The sequence below is a fragment of the Neofelis nebulosa genome, chromosome 8 (assembly GCF_028018385.1).
Source record: "Neofelis nebulosa isolate mNeoNeb1 chromosome 8, mNeoNeb1.pri, whole genome shotgun sequence".
Classification (NCBI taxonomy): Eukaryota; Metazoa; Chordata; class Mammalia; order Carnivora; family Felidae; genus Neofelis; species Neofelis nebulosa.
The window spans coordinates 58236376-58260569 of record NC_080789.1 but is presented as its reverse complement, the minus strand read 5'-3'; the positions used below and the strand labels follow the sequence as shown (position 1 = coordinate 58260569).

At 45.5% G+C, this 24194-nt stretch overlaps 3 protein-coding genes across 6 annotated transcripts in view; 2 read left to right on the top strand and 1 right to left on the bottom strand.

The window, feature by feature from the left end:
• The first annotated feature begins 114 nt into the window (after nt 1-114).
• EEF1AKMT3 (EEF1A lysine methyltransferase 3) lies at nt 115-6454 on the top strand. Of its 2 annotated transcripts, none has more exons than XM_058742206.1 (3): nt 115-465; nt 705-816; nt 5923-6454. In XM_058742206.1, the coding sequence occupies exons 1-3, from the start codon at nt 409-411 to the stop codon at nt 6312-6314; spliced, it is 561 nt and encodes a 186-aa protein (XP_058598189.1). In that variant the 5' UTR covers nt 115-408; the 3' UTR covers nt 6315-6454. The 2 variants fall into 2 exon arrangements, with proteins under 2 accessions (XP_058598189.1, XP_058598188.1); XM_058742205.1 differs by having other exon boundaries at nt 115-585.
• A 1577-nt stretch (nt 6455-8031) lies between these two features.
• Nucleotides 8032-24194, top strand: part of TSFM (Ts translation elongation factor, mitochondrial) — a 17978-nt gene continuing 1815 nt past the window's right edge. Inside the window, exons 1-6 of one of the 3 annotated variants that reach the window (XM_058742198.1) lie at nt 8032-8163; nt 8453-8626; nt 9242-9370; nt 12925-13047; nt 17422-17509; nt 19844-20423. In XM_058742198.1, the coding sequence (XP_058598181.1) occupies nt 8107-8163; nt 8453-8626; nt 9242-9370; nt 12925-13047; nt 17422-17509; nt 19844-20250 (978 nt within the window). In that variant the 5' untranslated portion in view covers nt 8032-8106 and the 3' untranslated portion in view covers nt 20251-20423. Of the gene's footprint in view, nt 8164-8452; nt 8627-9241; nt 9371-12924; nt 13048-17421; nt 17510-19843; nt 20424-24194 lie in introns of those variants that run through there. The other 2 variants (XM_058742200.1, XM_058742199.1) reach the window with 2 other exon arrangements.
• The window catches only part of AVIL (advillin), a 19774-nt gene continuing 16780 nt past the window's right edge, over nt 21201-24194 (bottom strand). Inside the window, exons 19-20 of the mRNA XM_058742193.1 lie at nt 23509-23625; nt 21201-21868 (exon numbers count right to left, since the gene is read on the bottom strand). Coding sequence (XP_058598176.1) covers nt 21755-21868; nt 23509-23625 — 231 coding nt within the window. The 3' untranslated portion in view covers nt 21201-21754. The remainder of the gene's footprint in view (nt 21869-23508; nt 23626-24194) is intronic.

The following is a 24194-nucleotide window of genomic DNA, read 5'->3' as shown; positions in this document are numbered from 1 at the left end:
TGGCACCTTGCCTCTTTGCTTAGCTCGCTTCTAAGTGGTCTGGGTACCATCCTAGTTGCAGGCACCAATGCACCCCGCAAGTGAGAGGGGTCCCAGGACCCCGCTTCCTACACAATTGATCCTCGCTCCACCGCCCCCACCCCGTACCCGGGTCTCGGACCAGTCCGCCAGGGCCTGCCCCCCGTGGTTCGACGTGGGCCCCGTCGGGTGTCTGCTGGGGACCGGAGCGGGAGGGGCAGCTCCTCATCCCACCTCCAGGAAGTCAAAGTGCAGGAGGGAGGGCGGACTCGGGGAGGCGGGGCTCGGTGCCACCGAGGAGCCGAGTGGACCCGCAGCCCCCCACCCCTACCCCGCCTCAGATCCGGGATCCCAGAGCTGGACGCGGTGTCCGCGCGCTCTCTCGGCCAGATGGCGGACCCCCGCGCAGATCCTGAATCAGAGTCCGAATCCGTGTTCCCGCGGGAGGTGGGGCTCTTTGCCGACTCTTACTCGGAGAAGAGCAGCTTCTCTTTCTGTGGGCACGTGCTGAGCATCACACAGAACTTCGGCTCCCGCCTTGGAGTGGCCGCGCGAGTGTGGGACGCGGTGAGGAGTGGGCGGCTCTGGACGAGGGTCCCAAGGAGGTCCAGATCCCCGACTCCCCCTCTCCCATATGGAGCCGTCCCCGCAACAGTTTTTTTCTCTCTCCCTTTTTTCCCCCGTAGGCTCTGAGCCTGTGCAACTATTTCGAAAGTCAAAATGTGGATTTCCGAGGCAAGAAAGTGATCGAACTGGGCGCGGGGACGGGCATCGTGGGGATCTTGGCTGCGCTGCAGGGTGCGTGAACTTCGTGGCAGGAGGGAGTGGCGGGGACTGGGTGGTGGAGGAATAGTCACTCCCTGGATTCTTGGGAGAAGGGAGTGGTTTGCAACCAGATCAGTCTCTTTTTAACACAGTGTGTGTGTGTGTGTGTGTGTGTGTGTGTGTGTGCGCGCGCGCGCGCGCGCCAGAGAAGGCAACCAGGGTAGTTGATTTGGGGGCCGGAAATAAAAATCGGGCAGGCTTTAGAGGAAGGAGTTGTTTCCACCTTTTTGCTTTTTGTGCTTTCGTGGACAATGCTGTCACTTAAAACCGCCTTTGCGGTTTTTGTCAAAATGCATATGTGGGGGGGGGGACTCTGTAGGGGGAGCAATCTGCATGTATTAAACGTCAGGAGTGCTTTATAATTTTATCATGAATATATTTTAGATTTGTAAGGCTTTGACTGCTTGAGAGAAATAAGCTTGAGTTTCTGAGGGTTAGGGTGTGTTTTGTGGGAAGTGGGGTAGGAATTAGGCACCACAGACTTGGGAAAGGAAAAGGGAAGGGAAGTTTTGCTTCACTTTTGTCAAGAACCCGAAACTACAAAGGAAACATTTCCTTAATTTATAATCTAACGGACAGGCAAAACCTCACACCCAACACACTCATTTAAAACACTTATGATGTCAATGCAAATTTCTTCGTTCATGGGAATACAACTAGGTCACTTTCAGGGAGGTCTTCCCAGAGGCAGGCATTCATTCTTCTCTTCACTCAATCAGTATGTACTTGGAGTCTTCTATGTTCCAAGAATCATGCCAGGTATTGGGATACAACAGTGAGTAAGACAGATTTCCTGTTCCTGAAGAGCTTATGGTCTAGTGGGGAAGGTAGAGGAAGATGTTCCAGTACTGGAATTATGGTGATGTATGCACAGAGCCAGTGGACATGCTCTGGCTATGTCTCCCTTGACTCCCTGGGAATTCATCAAGGGAAAGCTCTGTCCAATGAGAAGGTGAACAGTGTGAACACAGCAGGCTCAGAAAGAACCAAGGGAGTGTTAAGAGCAATTTTCCACAACGGATGAGCAGACGAGAGGTGTGCAGTTATGCTAAAATGGGAGAAAAGTGTGGAATATGGATGGGAACACCTGTTTCTATATGCTCGAAGACTGGCTTCACCTCCTTTGCCCCTGATTCAGCTGCAAAGTAAGAAATCCGGGTGTCATCTTGTCCCTTGCCCTCTCCCGCTCACATCCCTGCAATCAGTCAATCCTGGGGGTCATATGTCCTTAATATTTCCCCTACTGTCTGCTCCTCTTCCTCCCATCTCTAGTTCAGGCCACTTCCCTGGGTTTTCACAAGTGTCTTCCAGCTTTCCCCTGGGAAGTTTAGCATGCCTAAATTAGATCTTGTGATCCTCCTGAACCCAGGCTTCCCCATCCCAGTTAATCAAACCATCATCTCCCCAGTGGGAAACCTAGACATCACCTTTGACATACATGCCCCTTTTTCTCACCCCCATATCCATTACTCAACTCCTACTGATTTTATGTCCTAAAAGCCTCTTGAACTTCATGTTTTTCCATCGACACTGATGGTTCCTCAGTCCATGCCTCCACCGTCACTTGCTTGGATTACTACATTTAGTCAAACTTGTCTTTCTGCTTTGAATCCTTGCCCCCACCTAGACCTCTGCCCACTCTACCCAGCAGTCAGAGTGATCTCTTCAAGAATGCAGTTGTACTTACCTTTCACCTCCATCTTTCAATGACTTCTTGTTCTTTCAAGATCAAACCAACACCTGTAGCATGGCCTCCAAGGTCCTGCCTCCCTCTCTGGACTCTTTTTGTGCCCTCCCTCCCTTCTTGTACTCCTCGTGCTACATCTTGGCCTTCTGTCTGTGCCTCAAGTCCATCTTGATGTTCCCATCCTTGGAGCCTTCACACAGACTACTCTCTGTCTGCAGTGCTTGGATCACCTGGTTAATTCATACTCATCCTTCAATGCTCAGCTCAAACATCCCTTCCAAGGGAAGGCCTCTTTGATATCCCCACCTCCAGGCTAAGGTGGGCCCTCGTAGCGTATACACAACTGTGCTGACTGGTTTCATTTTAAATTTATTGTTATTAACCTCAGGTGAGTCCTTACCTGCCACCCAGTTAGTCTATTACACTTCCCTTGCTTACCTTTTCGCCTTCAAACCTGCCAATGCCTCCTCCCCCGTCTTCACCCTCAGCTGATGACTTTCTTGCCCATCTCTTCTGATTGCTTCTATTTTCTCATAGAAAATGTCCACATGTTCTTATCACAACGTCTCCTCACCTGTCTATATCTTTTTTAAGGGTTGCCTTCTCCCCTGTTACCATGGATGAACACATTGTGCCCCTAGTTAAGGTCAAGCCCTCCACTTCTCACAAGACCCCGAAACTTCTCATCTGCTCAAAGACATTGTTCCAGCAAACCTCCTCCCCACTCCCAGTCCCGCTGCATTATCAGTTTTTCCTTGTCTCTGGAACATTCTATGTGTGTGTGTCTATGCATGCATACACATCTATATCTATATCTATCTATCTATCTATCTATCTATCTATATGGTATATTTTCTCCTATCTCAGAAGGAAACTGTTGGTTGTCCATATTCCTTCAGTTACCACCTCATTTCTCTGTTCTGCTTACAACAAAACTCCTCAAAAGAGTTACTTGTCATTGTCTGTAGTACCTGTCTTACTATTCTTCCCTCCATCTGTTCCACACTTCCACCCCCAGTTTCAGGAGTCAAGGTTGTGAGTTTCATTTCCAACTTTATTTCCAACCAGAGTCGGCCATGAAACCACCTTACTTGACTTTGCAGCATATGACTGCCCTTCCTCCTTGAGATGCTTCCTTTTGTTTCTAGAGTACCACACCTCTGCCTTCTGCTTACCTCACTGGCACTCTTTTCCAATCTCCTTTGGTTTCTTTTTATCTTGACAAATGGAAGTTTGAGTGTCCCAGGGCTCAGGAGCAGTCCTTTGACCCCTTCTGTTTTCAGTCTACACTCACTCCTGAGCAATCCCATCACCTCATGGGTTTAAATAACCTTTCTATGCTGATGACTCTATAATTCCCTCCTTTCCATCTCCAGACTTGTTTATAGAACCTCCTGCCTACTGATATCTTCATGTGGTTGTCTGGGGGGGCATCTCATGCTTAGTGTGTTCAGAAAGGAACCCATGATCTTCATGTCTGGTCCTGCTCCTCCTACACCCTTCCTTCTCTGAGTACATAGCAATTCGGTCTTCTAGCCAGTCAGGTCAAACATCTTGGACCCGTCCTCAACTTTTGTCTCTCTCTCTGTAGTATTTCGTATCCAATCTGTCAGCAAATCCTGTTGACTGTACCTTCAAAATCATTCAGGATCTGACCACTTCTTAGATGTTGCTACTGCCCTGGTTTAAACCACCATCACCTCTCACCTGGGTCACTGTAGCTGCCTCCTAACCGGTCTCTGGTTCTGGCCTTACCCCTCTGTGGTCCTTTCTCATCATAGCAGCTAGAGTGATCCTTTTAAAAGATATTTATTTTTAATGCTTATTTCTTTGTTGAGAGAGAGATAGCATAAGCAGGGGAGGGGCAGAGAGAGAGAGAGAGAGAGGGAGACACAATCTGAAACAGGTTCAATCTGTGCTGACAGTTCAGAGCCTGATGCGGGGCTCGACCTCATGGACCGCGAGATCATGACCTGAGCTGATTTCGGATGCTTAACCAACTGAGCCACCCGGGCACCCCCAGAGTGATCCTTTTAAAGCTGAAGTCAGTTTATGCCATTCTTCCACTTAAAATTCTCCAATAGCTTCCTGTCTCAGTAAATGCCAAATTTCTCACAGCCTCCTTACAAGGCCCTGGTGAGGATCTGGCCCATGCTTTCCTCCTCACCTACTCTGCTCCAGCCACCGGCCTTCCTGTGGACACACTTCTGGTGCAAGGTCTTTGCACTTGCCAGTCCCTCATTTGGTACATTTTAGCCTGAGATGTCCACATGGTTTGCTCCATCATTTCCTTCAGGTCTTTGCCCAAACATAATCTGTGTAGTGAGGATTTTCCTAACCACTCAATTTAAAATCACACTCCCTGCCCCCTCCCATAAGCAGTTCTCCCCTTTCTCTGCTTAACGCTTCACCATAGCACCTATTACCATTGGATGAACAGTGTCATTCCTTTTACTTGTTTCGTTCATTGTCCACTTTTTGCCACTAGACCATAATTCCCATGAGCGGAGGGATTCTTGGCTGATTGGTTCACTGCTGTATTCTCAGCACCTGGCATATAGGCACCTAACAAATATTAACGAAGAAAGGAATCCTTAGTACTTCCTGTTCTGTAACAGTCATCATGATCATGATTAGTTTTGCAGTACCTAGTGTAAAATAAAACTCAAAACCTCTGAAATAAAACCCAAGGAAGGCTGAGGTTTTATCTTGCTCACCACTATACTGCCAGAACTTAGTGGGTGCTCGATACCTGTTATTTCTTGCATGAATGAAGCTTTCTGAAGTGCTAATCTGATTATCTTCACTCTCTGCCTCTACCTATAAAACCCACCACCCTTGGGATCAAGCCTGAGTCTCTTCAGCATGTCGTCATTATTCTCTTGTCTTGACACTTTTCTCCTCCCTTCCACATGCCCTAAGATTCAGCCTTCCTTGAATATGCATGCCTCTCACCACCAGGCCTTTGTACTTTCTGTTCTCTGCTTGGAAGGCTCCACCTGACTAACTAACTCCTACTTGTTCTTTAAGGCTTGCTGAGGTCATGTCTTCTGGGAAGTTTTCCCGACCCATGAAGTTTGGTTTCGGTCAGTAGAGGCTGGGTGCGCAGCCCATGTCCAGCTTGGTCCTGCCCAGGCTTCTGCTGACAGCTGATTGTTGTGTGTTGGGCAGAGAGGTTGAAGATTAGCTCAGAGGGAACGCTGATGTTATAGAATGTAATGAGAACGGCAGTGGGTGAGATGGAGGTGAGGGTAACTAAAAGCCAAAATGTTCACTTTGGGCTGTCAAGACACTGTCCTCTAGGCCCTGAGGTCTCTGGATCTTCTGGGCAGGAGCCAAGACCCCTCAATTGGTCCCTCTGACTTGCATTTCTCCTCCTTCCTCTCTCTCAGGGGGGGATGTTACCATCACTGACCTGCCCCTGGCCCTAGAGCAGATCCGGGGCAACGTCCAGGCCAATGTGCCGGCTGGAGGCCGGGCCCAGGTCCGCGCCTTGTCCTGGGGGATTGACCAGCATGTCTTCCCCGGAGACTATGACCTGGTGCTGGGGGCCGATATCGTGTACCTGGAGCCCACCTTCCCGCTGCTGCTGGGCACCCTTCAGCACCTATGCGGGCCCCATGGCACCATCTATCTGGCCTCCAAGATGAGAGAGGAGCATGGGACAGAGAGCTTCTTTCAGCATCTCCTCCCCCAGCATTTCCAACTGGAGCTGGCCCAGCGGGATGAGGATGAAAATGTCAACATCTATAGGGCCAGGCACAGGGAACCAAGACCTGCTTGACATCACCCTTCTGTTCCTCTGAACCCCTTGTCCTAAGAAAGAAACTGCCATATCTCCAAAGCCATAAACACAAGGAAGAAAAGTATGGGTTTCCCTCGCCTCTCTCTTTCCTCCTTTTTTGTCCCCCCCCCCCCCCCCCCGCCCCCGATGCTCTTAGGCAAGCGCAGGAAGGTGCCTGCTTGCTAGGAGTCTCAGAGCCCTAACAGCACTGGGTTAGAGCACAAAGGAAGTCCCCAGCTCTTGTTCTCAGAGGAGGAAGATAGGAGGGTGTCCAGGATTTCTAGGGGCAGGGGAGGCAAATGGGAGGTGAGAGCAGTGGCTGCAGAGAGACTGTCACTGAACCTTTCTGCTCCTGCTCCAGGAGGATGGATTCCAGATTCTAATGGAATTTCTTTTAAAGGGAAAAAAGATCATTTCTGCATCCAAAGAACTCTGGCTTTTGCTGGGGTGGGGGTGGGCGCTAGGAAGGAAGAAGCCTCAGACCAGCCACTTCTTGCTTCTAGAGTCTGGTGGGACCATGGCCCTAACTAGGTCAAGTCCTCCCTGCCCTGAAGCCAGGGATAGGCAGCAAAGTTGTCCTTTGGACTCTAGCTTCTTTCATCTATTTTTGAGCTAGAGCCCTGACCACTAAGTACTAGGTTCTTCTCATCTTTGATTTTTCTTTAGGTTTCCAAGTGCTGTCGGTCCTTCCTTCCCAGCATGTTTTGTCTTCACCTCTATTCTCTCCCTGCTGCGGTGTCTCTGCTTGGGGCTCTCTTTACATACTCCTTGGGGCACATAACACCTCCTCCGGCCTCCTGGCCTTCATTCTCTCCCCTTCAAGCCATTTATCAAACTCTTGTGATCTTCCAAAATCAGCTGTGACTGGCTTCTGCTGCCTACAGCAAGAATAAGCGCCTTGGCTTGGTGCTCAGTCTATCCTGTGTGACCCCAAACCACCCTTCCATTGCATTTTCAACTGGTTTCCTACATGTACTGCAACCCCTGGGCAAATTACAGATGTCTACTCTGTTCCCTAAATCCACACCCAAACTTCCTGCTTTCTTCATTCTTTTTGATGATTCCCTGCCTGGAAGGGCTATTTCTACCTGTCAAAATCTTTATTACTCTTAGCCTCTTTCCTGAAAAAAGATTTTACTGAGCCTCTTGTTTGGATGTGATTTCTTTCTCTCTAGAGACCCTGTCACTGTTCCTCTTATGGGTATGTCTTGGGTGGTCATTGGTACCGGTTCCCTATTTTCTCGCCATTAGATTACCCTGGAGGGTAGGGCTGGGGTTTACTCCTCTCTAATTCCGTGAAGCGTAGCACACCTCGCGACATATGGTAGATGTTCAACAACTATTTTGCTCATTCAACAAGCATTCACAGGGTTTGTTGAAGGGACTCCACCCCTACCTCCTCCCTGGGCCACCTTGGCCAAATTTCTGAACCCACCCGCCTACCTTGCAGTTTGTCGTGTCTTAAATATATAATGACTGTGAAAGATGAATGTAAATAAAGAAGCATAAAGTGTTGCCGCATGTCTTGGATTGTTATTTTGCGACGACTTTGTCTCACGGTTTGCGTTATTTTCACCGAGAGCGGGGGGGGGGGGGGGGCGCGGTAATTTCCTTGCCAAATGCCATTGCGGAAAGTGAAGCCGAGTTGACGAGCGTGCCCACCCCCGGTCAGCAGGTGGCGCTGCCCTCGCTTGTCGCGTTGAAGTGGAGAAGTTTGGCCCCGCCGCCACGCCGTAGGCCTGTGGCCTCACCGCTGCGCCGGCCGCCGGAAGTGTGCTCGGGGGCCAGAGAGATGTCGCTGCTGCGGTCGTTGCGCCTCTGCCTGGTCGCGCGGGCCGGGACCTGCCCGGTGAGGGGTCTTGGCCTCGGCACCGTCCCGCTCTCCTTGCACATCTCCCGTGCGCTTGGAACGCACCCTTCCCTTCCTCTGTCCCCCCGTTCGACTCCGTCCCATCCTTCCTCCGACCTCAGTGTTTCTTCGCGGCCCAGTCCCCGGTTGGCTGCCTTCCCCCCCCCCCCCCCCCCCCCCCCCCCGAGCCCCAGTCTCTCCTAAGGTGGCGTCCCTGCTGACGTGCTTTCGGCCTCCCGGTGCTGCTGGCTGCTTCCTGCTTCTCATACCTTTCTTCTCACCCCTGCAGGCGGGGCCCCTTCAGCTTCAGTCGTCTCAGCCCAGGCACACATTTCACACTGGGCCCAGGTTGGCTTCCTCGGCCTCCAGCAAGGAGCTTCTCCTGAAGCTGCGACGAAAAACAGGCTACTCCTTTGTGAACTGCAAGAAAGCTCTGGAGGCTTGTAGCGGGGATCTCAAACAGGTGTGGGGGAGGGGGACGAGGGGAGCGGGACGAGGGGAGCGGGGCGGGGTAGTAGGGCCTGACCTCTGTGTCTCAGAGAGGTGCTGCCAGGGAGCAGTAAATCAGACCTGCTGCCCAGTGGCCCGTAACGGCACAGCTCTAGATAGGATTCTGGCTTAAAATGACAACCTCACCCTTTTACTGTGTTTTGGCCCTAGAAGCAATGAGCTCAGGATCCCACGGTTAACAAACCGTATTCCAAGCACGACTGCTGTGCTGTTTCCTGCTGCTTGGAGCCGACAGGGCTTGTGTGGGCTTTGGGAGTCAGACCCACCAGGACTTAAACCGTGATCTTGGACACCTTACTTAGTCTTTCAGAGTTGCATTGTTCTTGTCTGTATAATAAAAATGCTATTGTCTGCTCCATAGGGTTGTGAAGATTAAATTTATCCAGAGCACCAGGCGCTGGTGCTGGTATTTGGCAGTCGGTAGGCTGCCAGTAAATGATAGACTACTTTAGTTTCCGTTATAGGATTAAAGAGAAGCAGAAAGAATCAGGGAACCTGAACATACTGTAGAGCCCCTTTCAGTTCTAAATTCTGTGACTCCGTCATCTGCCCTGTTTTCAATTTATAGGCAGAGAGCTGGCTCCACAAGCAGGCCCAGAAGGAAGGCTGGAGCAGAGCTGCCAAACTCCACGGCAGAAAAACTAAAGAAGGTCTGATTGGGCTACTTCAGGAAGGAAACACAACTGTATTAGTAGAGGTGAGTTGTCCGAATTCCAGAGACCAGGAGCACTTACCTCTTGGGTGTGAAGCTTTGTGGTAGATACTTTGCATTCTTTTTTTATTATTTTATTTTGTTTTGTTTTTCTAATTTACATCCAAGTTAGTTAGCATATAGTGCAACAGTGATTTCAGGAGTAGATTCCTTAATGCCCCTTGCCCACATAGCCCATCCGCCCTCCCATGACCCCTCTAGTAACCCTCTGTTGTTCTCCTATTTAAGAGTCTCTTATGTTTTGTCCCCCTCCCTGTTTTTATATTATTTTTGCTTCCCTTCCCTTGTGTTCATCTGTTCTGTGTCTTAAAGTCCTCGTATGAGTGAAGTCATATGATATTTGTCTTCCTCTGAGTGGCTAATTTCGCTTAGCATAATACCCTCTAGTTCCATCCACGTAGTTGCAAATGGCAAGATTTTGTTCTTTTTGATTGCCGAGTAATACTTCCTTGTATATATATACCACATCTTCTTTATCCATTCATCCATTGATGGACATTTGGGCTCTTTCCATAATTTGGTTATTGTCGATAGTGCTGCTATAAACTTGGGGGTGCATGTGTCCCTTTGAAACAGCACACCTGTATCTCTTGGATAAATAGTAGTGCAATTGCTGGGTCGTAGGGTAGTTCTAGTTTTAGTTTTTTTTTTTTTTTAATTTTTTTTCAACGTTTTTTATTTATTTTTGGGACAGAGAGAGACATAGCATGAACGGGGGAGGGGCAGAGAGAGAGGGAGACACAGAATCAGAAACAGGCTCCAGGCTCTGAGCCATCAGCCCAGAGCCTGACGCGGGGCTCGAACCCACGGACCGCGAGATCGTGACCTGGCTGAAGTCGGACGCTTAACCGACTGCGCCACCCAGGCGCCCCTAGTTTTAGTTTTTTGAGGAACCTCCATGCTGTTTTCCAGAGTGGCTGCACTAGCTTGCATTCCCACCAGCAATGCAAAGGAGATCCTCTTTCTCCGCATCCTCACCAACATGTGTTGTTGCCTGAATTTTTAATGTTAGCTATTCTGACAGGTGTGAAATGGTATCTCAGTGTGGTTTTGATTTGTATTTCCCTGATGATGAGTGATGATGTTGAGCATTTTTTCGTGTGTCGGTTGGCCATCCGGATGTCTTCTTTGGAGAAGTGCCTATTCATGTCTTTTGCCCATTTCTTCACTGGATTATTTGTTTTTTAGGTGTTGAGTTTGATAAATTCTTTATAGATTTTGGATACTAATCCTTTATCTGATATGTTGTTTGCAAATATCTTCTTCCATTCTGTTGGTTGCCTTTTAGTTTTGCTGATTGTTTCCTTTGCTGTGCAGAAGCTTTTTATTTCGATAATGTCCCAGAAGTTCATTTTTGCTTTTGTTTCCCTTGCCTCTGGAGATGTGTTGAGTAAAAAGATGCTGCGGCCAAGATCAAAGAGATTTTTGCCTGCTTTCTCCTTGAGGATTTTGATGGCTTCCTGTTTTACATTTAGGTCTTTCATCCATTTTGAGTTTATTTTTGTGTATGGTGTAAGAAAGTGGTCTAGGTTCATTTTTCTGCATGTCGCTGTCCAGTTTTCCCAGCACCATTTGCTGAAGAGACTTTCTTTATTTCATTGGGTATTCCTTCCTGCTTTGTCAAAGATTAGCTTGCCATATGTTTGTGGGTCCATTTCTGGGTTCTCTATTCTGTTCCATTGATCTGAGTGTCTGATTTTGTGCCGGTACCATACTGTATTGATGATTACAGCTTTGTAATGCAGCTTGAAGTCCAGATACTTTGCATTCTTAAAGAAGAGATCTAAAAGGTTGCTGGAATTAAACTGTTGTGGGGCACCTGGGTGGCTTAGTCGGTTAAGCATCTGACTCGATTTCAGCTCAGGTCATGATCTCAATGATCTTGTGGGTTCGAGCCCCAAGTCGGGCTCCACACTGACGGAGCAGAGCCTGCTTGAGATTTTCTCTCTCTCCCTCTTTCACTGCCCCTCCCCCACATGCATGTGTGTGCTCTCTCTGTCTTTCGCTCTCTCTCTCTCAAATAAGTAACCTTAAAAGGAAAATAAACTGGTGAGACCACAGTTACTGTGAACTTACATAAGTGTAGAAATGCACAGGTGTGTTGACAATTAAAGGTCCAGCAGTCAAGAATATTATAGATATCCCCCAGTTTTCAAAAGCTTGTGTTACACACCCTGCTTTTACAAAAGACTTATATTTGTACCTGTTTTTGTTTTTTGTTAACCAAAGAAAATCTAAAGAGTACTTTCACTTTTATGAAAAAGGGCAAAAAGTGAGAATAGCATTCAGTGTTAGATTTGCACTGAGCCATTAAAGAGGCAGGGGATACTGTAGCAGTGAGAGTTGCCCCGCCAAACTTCTTCCCCCATGAACTATACTCAGCTTCCAGCCACCACAGCTTTGATCTTTGTGAGCATCTGTGCTTTATGTGCATTTATTTTGTGCATCCATTTCCATATAAATGAATGGTAATTGATTTTTCCGCTTTGTGCCATTTTAGCTTACGAAAGGTTTTATAGGAACACTACTTTTGGATAGTGGGGCATACTTGTGCTTCTGAATGTGAGTCTCCTGTAGCCTTACACCTTTTCATGGATTGTTTCCTGGAACAGATTTTAAAGCCAGGAATTTATATTAATTAGTTGATGGATAGCAAGTAGCTGGTTTTTTTGTTTGTTTGTTTTTAATGTTCATTTATTTTTGAGAGAGAGAGCATGTGGAGGAGGGGAAGAGAGAGAGGGAGACAGAGGATCAGAAGCAGGCTCTGTACTGACAACAGAAAGCCCGATGTGGGGCTCATACTCACGTGCTATGAGATCATGACCTGAACCAAAGTTGGACACTTAACTGACTGAGCCAACCAGGCGGCCCAAGTAGCTGTTTTAGAGGAGGTTTAGGGGCCTTAATTGGCGAAGAATCAGATGGGGATTAGTATAGAGTGAGAAAAGGAGATAAGCACGCTGACAGCCAAAGTGGTTTGGTGTTGGAGGAGGCTGGAGAATGAGGTGATGAAGGCCTTCAGCCACAGGCAAGTAGTGAACTCGTAATGAATCCTTTGGGGACACCATGGAACCATCTTTTGAATGTGTGGGTCATTGCTAATTCACTGACAGAGCAGGAACCGCTTCATTCAGTTTCTGACTTCAAGCTAGGAGAGGAACTGCAGCTTTAAAATTCTGGGGTCATTAAATGTCCATCGACTGATGAATGGATAAAGAAGATTGTGTGTGTGTGTGTGTGTGTGTGTGTGTGTGTGTGTGTGTGTGTATACATACATACACACAATGTAATATTACTTGACAATGAAAAAGAATGAAATCTTGCCATTTGCAAGATGCAAATGGAACTGGATGGAACTGGAGGGTATTATGCTGGGTGAAATAAGTCAGAGAAAAAAAATTAAATTCTGGGGTCATTTATTTCTGTCTTCTTGAGCCTGCAGCTTGTTCTACAGTACCTTGGTTTACTCTGCAATCTTAAGGCACTTTGGGAAACCATCAGTGAACAGCTTACACAGCCATATAACTTTGTTCCCACAGGTAAACTGTGAGACAGATTTTGTTTCCAGAAATATAAAATTTCAGCAGTTGGTCCAGCAAGTAGCCCTGGGCACCCTGTTGCATTGTCAGAACCTAAAGGATCAGCTCTCCACATACAGTAAAGTGAGTTGTGGGGACTGTCAACATGCTGGGTTTGCACACACACCCCTTTCTTCGGGTCTTTGCTGTTCTCTTTTTTCAGACGTTCTCATGGGTCCTTTCCTTGCTTCCTGTCCCTGCTTAAATGTTCTCTCTTTGGAGAGGAGTATCGTTCCTCCTGTTGCTCTAGTCCCTTATTTTGCTTCATTTGAGATTTTTTGTTATATACTTACATATTATGTTTTTATTTATTTATATATTGCTTTTCCCAACAGAATGTGAGAACTTGTCTTTTCACTACTGTGTGTCTGGTGAAAGAGGAGTGGGCCCAGCATTTGGTTAGGGCTCATTAAATCTGTGTTGAATGAATGAATGCCAGTGGGGCAGAGTCTGTCAAGTCAGGGGAAGCTTTGTATTCCGAAATCTAGAATGGCCTAGAGAGGATTTCTAAATACAGGTATTGGAGGAGGCACAATTTAGGAGAATAGGCATATTCTTGTCCAAAGAGGATCAGGATGGAATTATATCAGTCTACCTTTGGTTCATCCTTACTGTTAAGGCAAAAACAAACCCAACTACTCAAAATAGTTTTTTTATGTTTAGTACCACCTTTTTCCTCCTATCTATCCTTCTCTTGAGAGCTCATAGTAACTGTTAATTGTTACTGGCATTAAATAGTCATTATATGGAAAACCATGTGGTGATTATTGAGTATTGAGTAGATGAGCCACTTGAGCTACAAGTTCTAATTTTTTTTAAAGTGTATTTATTTTTGAGAGGAAGAGAGAGTGTGCACAGGGAAGGGGCAGGGAGAGAGGGACAGAGAGAACCTGAAGCTCACGAACCATGAGATCATGACCTGAGCCGAAACCAAGAGTTGGATGCTTAACTGACTGAGCAACCCAGGTGCCCCCCCCCCCCCTTTTTAATGTTTATTTTTGAGAGTGAGAGCGTGAACAGGGGAAGGTGCAGAGAGAGAGGGGAACAGAGGATCTGAAGTGGGCTCTGAGCTGACAGCAGAGAACCTGATGCAGGGCTCAAACTCATGAACCATGAGATCATGACCAGAGCCAAAGTGGGATGCTCAACTGATTGAGCTACCCAGACAACCCATTTTTAACTTTAATTTTGAAAAACATTCGGACTTACAGAAAAGTTGCCAGTGTTTTACAATAAGCTACTTGTATTTTTATGTAGATTCACCATTCATTAACATTTTGACTCATTTGCTTTATCACTTTTTTTTTTTAAAGCTTATTTATTTGAGTGAGAGAGAGTGCACGCACAAGGGAGGAGCAGAGAGAGAGGAGAGAGAGAATCTCAAGCAGGCTCCACGCTGTCAGAGCAGAATCACAAATCATGAGATCATGACCTGAGCCAAAATCAAGAGTCAGACACTCAACCAACTGAGCCACCCAGGCGCCCTGCTTTATTACTCTTTATATACATCTTATTATTATTATGACTATTTTATTTGATTTTATTTTTAAGATTTTATTTTTAAATAATCTCTACAGCGAATGTGGGGCTCGAACTCACAACCCCAAGATCAAGAGTTGTATGCTCAGCTGACTGAGCCAGCCAGGAGTCCCATCAATATTTCAAAACTTTTTGCAAGTATGTTGCAGACATCAAGACCCTTTTCCCCTTGAACACATTGTCTCCTGAAAATGACATTCGTCTATGTAACCACAGTTTAGTAATCACATTTAGGAATTGAAACATTGATACAATATTTTTATTTATATAATATATGATAACATTCATATTTTGCCAGCTAGCAATTTTTTTTCTGATCCAGGACAGTGCAGTACAGTTGGAATTAAGTGTATTGCAATTACTTGTATGTCTGTTTAGTCTCCTTTCTTTGTTCCTCAGCCTTTCTTTGTCTTTCATTACATTGACCTTTTTTTTTCTTAAAAGATTTTATTTTTAAATAATCTCCACATCCACGGCGGGTCTTGAACTTACAACCCCAAGATCAAGAGTTAACATGCTCTTCTGACTGAGCCAGCCAGGTGCCCCCATTGACATTTTTGAAGGGTTTAGGACAGTACTGCAGAATAATCTTCAGTTTGGGTTTGTCTGATGTTTCTTCATAGAGTATAGATTTTTAGCATGAATATTAAATGCTTATTTATTTTTGAGAGAGAGAGAGACACAGAACGTGAGTGGGAAAGGGGCAGAGAGAGAGAGACATAGAATCCGAAGCAGGCTTCAGGCTCTGAGCTGTCAGCACACACAGAGCCCGATGCAGGGCTTGAACTCACAAACTCTGAGATCACAAACTGAGCCCAAGTTGGACACTTAACTGACTGAGCCACCCAGGTGCCCCTTGGCATGAATATTTAATAAGTTATCCTGAATTTTTCTCAGAATATCATATCAGGAAGCATGTAATGACTGTTGGTCCCATTATTGATGTTAATTTTGATCTCTTCTTGGTTAGGGTGTAAAGTTATTCTGTTCCTCTTTGTAATTAACAAGTAATCTGTGTGGGAGATTCTTTGAGACTATGTAAATGTCCAGTTCCCCAAAAAACTTACCTGAAAGTATTAGCATCCACTGACTCTTGTCAGGGTCAGTTATTTAATTTATTAAAAAAAATTGTTTTTAATGTTTTTATTTTATCTTTTTTTGAGAGAGAGTGTGAATGGGGGAGGGGCAGAGAGAGAGGGAGACACAGAATCTGAAGCAGGCTCCAGGCTCCAAGCTGTCAGCACAGAGCCCGACGTGGGGCTCAAACCCACGAACCGTGAGATCATGACCTGAGCAGAGGTCGGACATTTAACTGACTGAGCCGCCCATGCGCCCCATGTCAGGGTCGTTTATTACTATGATAGTTGCATAATGGTTATATTTTTAACTCTTACAGCTTCTTTTACATGTATTAGTTTTATCAGTTGGCATTCTACCGTAAGAAAGACTTCTCCCTATGTTTAGTGATTTACTTAGTACTAGCATCAATGCATGTATTATTTTATACAATATGTCGTAATTCATTATATGATCCATTATTTAGTTTGATGCTCAAATTATCCCTGGATTTGTCCAGTGCAAGCTGGCTGTACTGACCGTTTGAATATGTGTTCATTATTTTCTGAATATTTCCTTACTTTGTGGCATAACAAGATACTTTGGGCCCATGTCATACTTTCCTTGCCCCACCCGTGGAATTGGCCACTTCTCCAAGGAGTTCTGATCCTTTTTAATGGGGGAATAGTTTTTAGAAACCAAGATCTGGTCATTACATATGCTTATTTCGACTGAGATGTCATTGCTGCTATGCTCTTTCAGCAGACAGATCCAGGAAGAGAGAGAGAGAGAGACAGTATGTGTGGGTCTGTGTGGGTCCGTGTGTATCCTAATCCTCCATCACAGGGTTCTTCCTTTCCTTCCCCCATTCTATATTTGTATCTTTCTTCTCTCACAGTTAGTACACTTGGCTCTTAGCAACTTCAGTATGTTTACTTGTTTACCCATTGGTATAATACACACTAAATTGCTTTAGAGTTTCTATACCTGACCACTGCAAATAACAAACCTATTAAGGAGTTCAAGATTTCTTTGATCTTCTTTTTTTTGTCTTTACACTTATGTGGTCAAAGGACTATTCTGAAAGTTACTTGGATTAGTTTTTTTTCCCCTTTCTGTGAAGTTACGTTATTCGTTTGAAATATAGTTAGTCTTATGTTTCTGTTGAGTCAGTTTCGGTTTTACCTAAGAATTCTCTTTAATCTAATTTTGTTTGCAAATATGTAAAACATTCACAAGATTCTGAAAGTTAAAACTGTAATGCACACACACAGATCTCTCGCTACTTCTCTCCTTTGTACCATATTCTTGTCCACTCCTGTAGATAACCAGTTTCATCGGTTTTTGGTTTTCCTTTACCTTTTTTTGCAAAACTCAGCATATTTCTATAAATACTACTTTCTTACACAAATGGTGGTGTACTATACATGTGCTCTTTTAAATTGCTTTTTTCACTTAATACTGTATCCTGGAAATAATCCATAGCAGCCTTTGCAGATCTTTCTTTCCTTTTTCCTTTCTCCCAGCAGCATGGTTTTCCACTATGTGGCCGTGCCGTGGTTTATTCAACCAGTCTTTGAGCTTTAATGTTTTATGATTGTTTGAAAATACTGTTCTTGGTATCTAGGAAATTACAATTTAAAAAGTTAGGCCAGAGGATGGGATTGGGATGGAATTGGGGGTGGTGTGGTGATAGAATAAAATATTTATAAAAATGGAACTGTTACATCTTTGGCTTATTGAAAACATTCATTTGTACGTAGTTGTCTTAAATCATTTTTTGAGAAATATGCTATTTTTGCCTAGACTCTTGATCATTTAAATAGGACCGAACTGATTCATTCATTTTCTTTATGCGCTAAGGGCTTCTTGAATTCCTCCGAGCTCTCTGAACTTCCCGCTGGGCCTGAGACCGAAGGCTCTCTCAAGGATCAGCTAGCCTTAGCAATTGGTAAGTATTTGTAAGCATTGTGGGAGCTGGAAGTTGAGAACTGGATCTCATGGTATCTTTGGTATTCTCCACACCCAGATCAAGAATCACAAACTCATGTGCCTACATGGGTCAGATGCTATGAATGTGGGAAGTGGGTCGTGTTGTGTGTTAGATACTAGTGAGCTATAGGCTCCCTGAAAAGCTCATGCTCTGCTGAACAAGACCATTACCAAGCCCCAGCCGTTTGTTACCTCGGGGTCCCAGTGTGGTCAGAATTTTTAAATTCCTTTAAAAGAATTTAGCTTTGTATGCAAAAATTTTAGTTTTTTGGCTATTTGCTGCTAATCACAATCATTTTCGGCACTGCAGGCCTCACTTTACTGACCAAACTAATAAGCATGTCTTCAGGCAGGGATGGCCTTTGGCACCTTCCAGTTGACTACTTCTCTCTCTACACTGTGGGAGAAACAGTACATCACAAGTCATCTCACCTTCTTGATGGAGGGATCCAGGAATATTTTGGGGTGTCGTGTGTAGGAATTTCATCTCTTTTTTAGAACAATCTGATCCTGAATTTGTGAAGGTACGTTCTCTCAGAACCCACTGGCTGCAGGAACCACATCTGGGTCATTGTGCCAGAACGGGTGGGGATTTTGCTTTCTTTCTACATGTCCTTGTTGGAAGCAGGGAAGTAGGGATGGGGTTGAGCTTGCTGGGAATTTACTACTCATCCGATGTTTCCAGTCAAGACATCAATTCTTTTTATCAGGTTATCTTGAAGTATGTATAATTCAGTGAGTCATAGATGAGAAACCAGGCAGACAGCTGTGAATGAGACTTATTAAGAAATTCTGGAAGAACTGGGTGTTTTAGCCATGTCAATTTCTGAGAATTAACTATTGTTTGGATGCTTTGAGTAGGTTTTTTTTTTTTTTTTTTTTTTTTTAATGTTTATTTTTGAGAGAGAGCAGGAGCAGGGCTGGGACAGAGAGAGAGGGAGACACAGAATCTGAAGCAGGCTCCAGGCTCTAGGCTGTCAGCACAGATGTGGGGCTCGAACTCACAACCATGAGATCATGACCTGAGCTGAAGTTGGACACTTAACCAACCGAGCCACCCAGGCGCTCTGAGATGCTTTGAGTAGTTTTAAGATTTATTTTGATTTCTGGATACTCCCCCGTTGAAGACTCTTAGATAGAACTATGGCTAATGCAGGGATATATACCCAGATCCCTTTTGGGGTCTTCTGCTCCTTCCTGCCTTTTAGCTTATTTGAATTTCTGTTAGAGACAGGGAAAACTGGAATCATGTTTATTTGTTTTTTTTTGTTTGTTAATAAGTTTTTTAAAAGTTTTTTTTTTTATTTTGAGAGAGACGGGTGGGGGAGGGGCAGAAAGAGAGAGAGAGAGAGAGAGAGGGAGAAAGAGAATCCCAAGCAGGCTCCATGCTGCCAGCGCAGAGCCTGACGTGGGGCTCAAACTCACGAACTGTGAAACCATGACCTGAGCTGAAACCAGGAGTTGGATGCTTAACCAACTGAACAATCCGGATGCCCCATTTTTGGTTCTTAAAAACAACTCTGAAAATGTTGCCTTTTTGTTTCTGATGGGAGGAAGTTGAAACTATCTGATGACTTGGGGTTTTGGATTTTCTGGGGCTTTTAGAGTTGTGGACTTTTTCCTGATACAGTGGACGATGATGAAGAGTTGTCTGTGTCAGTTAACGGTGATTTTCGGAAGGGATGGTAATTTGGGGAGGAAGAAAACTCTTACTTGCTTTGGACTGAGATGTGGGTTTTACTTCCAGCTCTGCTGTGTGACCTTGGGCGGGTAGCTTGAGGTCTCTAAGCCTAAGTTTAAGGTAGTAACAATAGCCCGCATTTGAGTGTCACTGCATGCTAGATGCTGTAGTTATGTGCTTTTACATGTGTTTCTTTGTGTATTTCTCCTAAGAACCTTCCTTTCCGGTTATCTTAAGCAGTGTCCTCTCCATCTTACAGAGGAGGAAACCAAGGCTTGATAAATTAGTAAATGGGGTTATGTCCTTAAGTGGGTTGCCTAAGGTCATATAGCCGGTAAGAGGCAGAACTGTGTGACACCCTAGCCTGTGTTTTTAAATCCCAGGGTGGCACATAGTTGGTGCTCCATAAAGGTGTTCTCTATTTCTCCCACCCCCACCCGCCTACACACCTTTTCCTCTTTCAACTGCAGATGGTATCTTTCCATCTTAAAGCATTTCCACAGTATGCGTGCAGAGGACTGTCTTCCAGACTTGACCATCTCTATCCATATTTTGGTACTACCGCAGTCATTATCTCCTGGAAGTATGTTATCTGCTTTTGCTTTCTTATAGGGAAACTGGGAGAAAACATGACCCTTAAACGAGCTGCATGGGTGAAGGTGCCAGCTGGGTTCTATGTTGGCTCTTATGTCCACGGAGCAATGCACAGCCCCTCGCCCCACAACCTGGTGCTGGGGAAGTACGGGGCCCTGGTCATCTGCGAGACATCTGAGCGGAGAGCAAACCTCGAAGACCTTGGCCGCCGCCTCGGGCAGCATGTGGTGGGCATGGCCCCTCTCTCTGTCGGTTCTTTGGATGATGAGCCTGGGGGAGAGGCGGAAACCAAGATGTTGTCTCAGCCATACTTGCTGGATCCCTCCATCACATTGGGACAGTACGTGCAGCCTCAAGGGGTGTCTGTAGTAGACTTTGTGCGGTTTGAATGTGGAGAAGGTGAAGAGGCAGCAGAAGCTGAATAGGTTCCAGAGACTTGGCCCGGGAGGAAATGCTTATTCTTAGCTCCGGACATCGTTATGAAGAGAAGTTATTTCCTGAGTGTCTTCAAACCCAGAATTTGTTTTTCATTTGCATTTATAATGAAGCGATAAACTCAAAGGGTAAAGTTATTAAATAAAATTATATAATAATGAGAGTAGAATCTTTTCCTTGTTTGCATAATGCTGACTTTAGCTTTTCTGTCCTTACTTGTGGGAAGTTGTAGAAAACAACAGGTGGGCTTTATTGAGGTGACCGACAGTGTCTGCGGGGACAGGCAGGTGTAGTCATGCTGCTGCTCCCCCCAGCGTTATCCCTAAAATGTCTGACTCAGTTTATCTTACTGCTTCTGTGACCTGGGACTCTTGTTCTGCTTTAGACTGTGCTTCTATCCTGGAACTTCCCCAGTTACATTACTTCTGCCACATGGATTCCTGGGGAATTGTTGACTCAAACTTGTAGTTGTCTGGAAAATGTGGTTCATTTTGTTGATGTCTGTAGTGTGCTTTGAAGGCTCTCTGCAGTGGTATACATGCTGGGCTGGCCTCATTACTAAAATCAGTACCACATGGCTCTATTTGTCTTTTGGATAATGGGAGTGTAGATGGGTGGGGACGGAGGTTTCCTGGACAGCTGGAAGGCAGATTTTGGCATTCTTGTGCCAGAAACAGGACGTACAGTGGTCCAGTTATCCCGAGAACTCACTCAGCAGTGCCTCTTTATACCCGAGGGCTGAGACATTTCTCCCAACATAACAAAATAATCACCGTAAGAGGCAAACCCCAAATACTGAAAAGAACTATTTTCTCATACAGATATCTTTACTTGAAAAGTTAAAAATCTCTGGCACATACAGATCTGGGCATTTGGATTTTGACTTGGGGTATATATGCAAATAACTTCGGTGATTGGTGGGTTAAACTGATTTCGGAAATACGGATCTTAAAATTTATTTATTTTAAAGTTTACTTATTAGAGCACGCACAAGCGAGGGAGGGAGGGGCAGACAGGGAGAGAGAGAATTCTAAGCAGGCTCCACGCTGTCAGCACAGAGCCCGACTTTGGGCTCCAGCTCACAAACTATGAGATCATGACCTGAGCTGAAATCAAGAATCTGACGCTTAACCGTCTGAGCCACCCAGGTGCCCCCTGATCTTAACATTTAAGACCAATGTGTGTCCTTGCCCCATTATTAAACGCTTTAAACTTTTTTTTTTTTTCTCTTACTTTGACTTCAGTGGATTCATGATGCAGGTTTAGTGCTTTCTGCTGGGATGCCGGAAGGCCACAAAAATCGAAAACTGAGTATTTAACATTTTAGGTATATAACAAGGAATGCAGGGATGAGAAAAATGGAGAACATGCTGTGATTTGCATCTGACTTAAGGAGCTGGCTATTAGGCAAAAATTGGCAGGTAAATTCTTTTCCTGATATTGGCACACTCTGCTCTCTTCTGTGGTCTTGCAGTAGGCATATAGCTTCTTGCCTTAGAAAAGCCCCTTTTCTTTCTTCATTTGGAGCTGCTTCCAGCCAGGCAGAGCAGCAAATTGCCCTCTTGTGATGCCAAACACAGAAATGAAGTCCTGTTCAGAGAGGTAATTCTAAGAGAGAAAACAGAGTCTCCAGTTAGAAGGAAAACATGGCACCTATCAATGCCAGCAGAAGTGGGGAGGGTAGAGCCAGAGAGTGTCTTTGAAGGGGGAAAGAGTGAAGTTTTCAGAAAGTCTGTAATAGACTTAAATTACTCCTTGAAGAGTTCTTAGGTTGTGGGGTCTCATTTTGGCCCGAGGAGAAGCTGACTGGATTTGCTGCTCTCATGGTCCCACCTGGCACCAGTTTTTTTCCAGAAGAACAAGAATGGGTTATATATGATGAATTCTAGACATTAGGTTTTGGCTGAATGGAGAACTGAATTGAGTGATGGTTTTCCGTGCTTCATGCCCTTATCTACCATTTTTATCCAGACTTTTTCATTTTTTTTTTTAATGTTTATTTTTGAGAGCGTGTGCACGTGTGTGTGAGCAGGGGAGGAGCAGAGAGAGGGCGGGGGGGGGGGGGGGGGCGGGGGGTGGAGAGAATCCCAAGCAGGCTCCTCACTGTCAGCACAGAGCCCGACCTAGGTCTCAATCCCACGAACCACAAGATCGTGACCTGAGCCAAAATCGAGTCGGACGCTCAACCGACTGAGCCACGCAGGCATCCCTAACCAGACATTTCCAAATGCATGATCAAGTGGATCTTGTTGAGTGCATAAAATTCTCCTAACGTTTATTTATTGATGCTTACTGAATATTTTCTGTCTGAATGAAGGTACGGCCTCTGTTTTCAAGAAAGTTGTAGTTCAGATACTTAAGAGTTGGTTGGGTAAGACATTGGGGGAAACCCAGAGGCCCTTCCCAAATCAACTCCTTCAAGGGGAAAATGAGTTAATTAATTCAACGTGTTCATTCATTCAGCCAAAACTTAAAGAGGGCCTACTTGTGGCAGGAACTGTTACAGGTGCTGAAAAGCAGAGAATGTGGTGGCGAATGAGACAGACAAGGAACTTGCTCTTAAGCAGTATTTGACGGGGCGGTCAGGGAAGGCCTTTCTGGGTGGGCATTGAAGCTGAGGCCTAAACAGTGTGGAGGAGCTGGCTCTGTGAGAATCTGAGAGAAGAAAGTATTTTTGGGTGGGAGCAGTAGCAAGTGTAAAGGCTCGAAGGCTGGGATGAGCAGGTTTGAGACAGAAAGGGAGCCACAGGCCGGAGTGGGTGGGAAGTGAAGAAGGCAGTGGTCGATGAGGTGAAATCAGAGAGGTGGGCAGGGGCCAGGCTGTGTAGAGCCTTGGAGGCCACAGAAGGGATTTTGGATTCTGTTCTAATTGCAGTGGGAAGCCACGTGAGGTGTTTTGAGCAGAACAGTGTTACCTGTGTTAAAAGCCTATTGGCTGTTATGTGGGGAACTGATCATAGGGACAAGGGTGGAAATCAGTTGGGGGACTATTGCAGTCGTCCATGATGGCTGGACAGCAGAGAGATGGAGGGGAGGGGGCAGAGGTTGGCTGATGGGTTGCTGTGAGAGGTGATAAAAAAAAAAAAAAAAGGAGCCCTGGGGTTTTGTCTTGAGCTACTGGGTAGCTCAGATGTCTGTTGAGGGGCCTACAATGTGCCAGAGCTGTCCTCCTAGGCCGTAGATTGAGACAGGTGCTTTCCTCATGGAGAGCTCCACTCACATTAGACGCAGCTCCTTTAGCTACTTACCTCCTTTTTGGCAGGGTTCACATCCTCGGGCAGCTCCTGATTTTGATTTTTCAACAGAACTTCTATAGGGTAATATTTTGGCTCAGAATTCAGGGAGAGGGTTGCGTTCCTCATGTCCTGGGCAAGGTAAGAACATAGACGGGATAAAAGACTGTTCAGGTTCTGTGCAATTGAAGTTCCGTATGTATAACATTTAATATTTCGGCTTATACCACTGCGCCCTTTGTGATCATCTTTTAGAACAATGGTCCCTAAAGCTGACTGCATGTCAGAATCATCTGGGAAGCTGAAATATTCAGATTTTGGGGTCCTGGGGAAAACTGATTAAGTCTAGGGTAAATCCTGTATAGCCATTTTGGCATAAACGCTGTGCCTACATCTCATTTAAATACTGTGATCACATACCTTCTTTTGGCACTTGTATTTAAGCTCTACATTTCCAGCCTTTAAATGACTCTCAATTGAAGTCATACTGTTCTTTTTTTTTTTTTTTTTTTTTAATGTTTGTTTTTGAGAGAGAGACACACATACACAGGATGCGAGTGGGAGAGGGGCAGAGAGAGAGGGAGACAGAATCCGAAGCAGGCTCCAGTCTCTGAGCTGCCAGCACAGAGCCCGATGCGGGGGCTCGAACTCATGAGTCGTGAGATCATGACCTGAACCAACGTCAGGACGCTTAACTGACT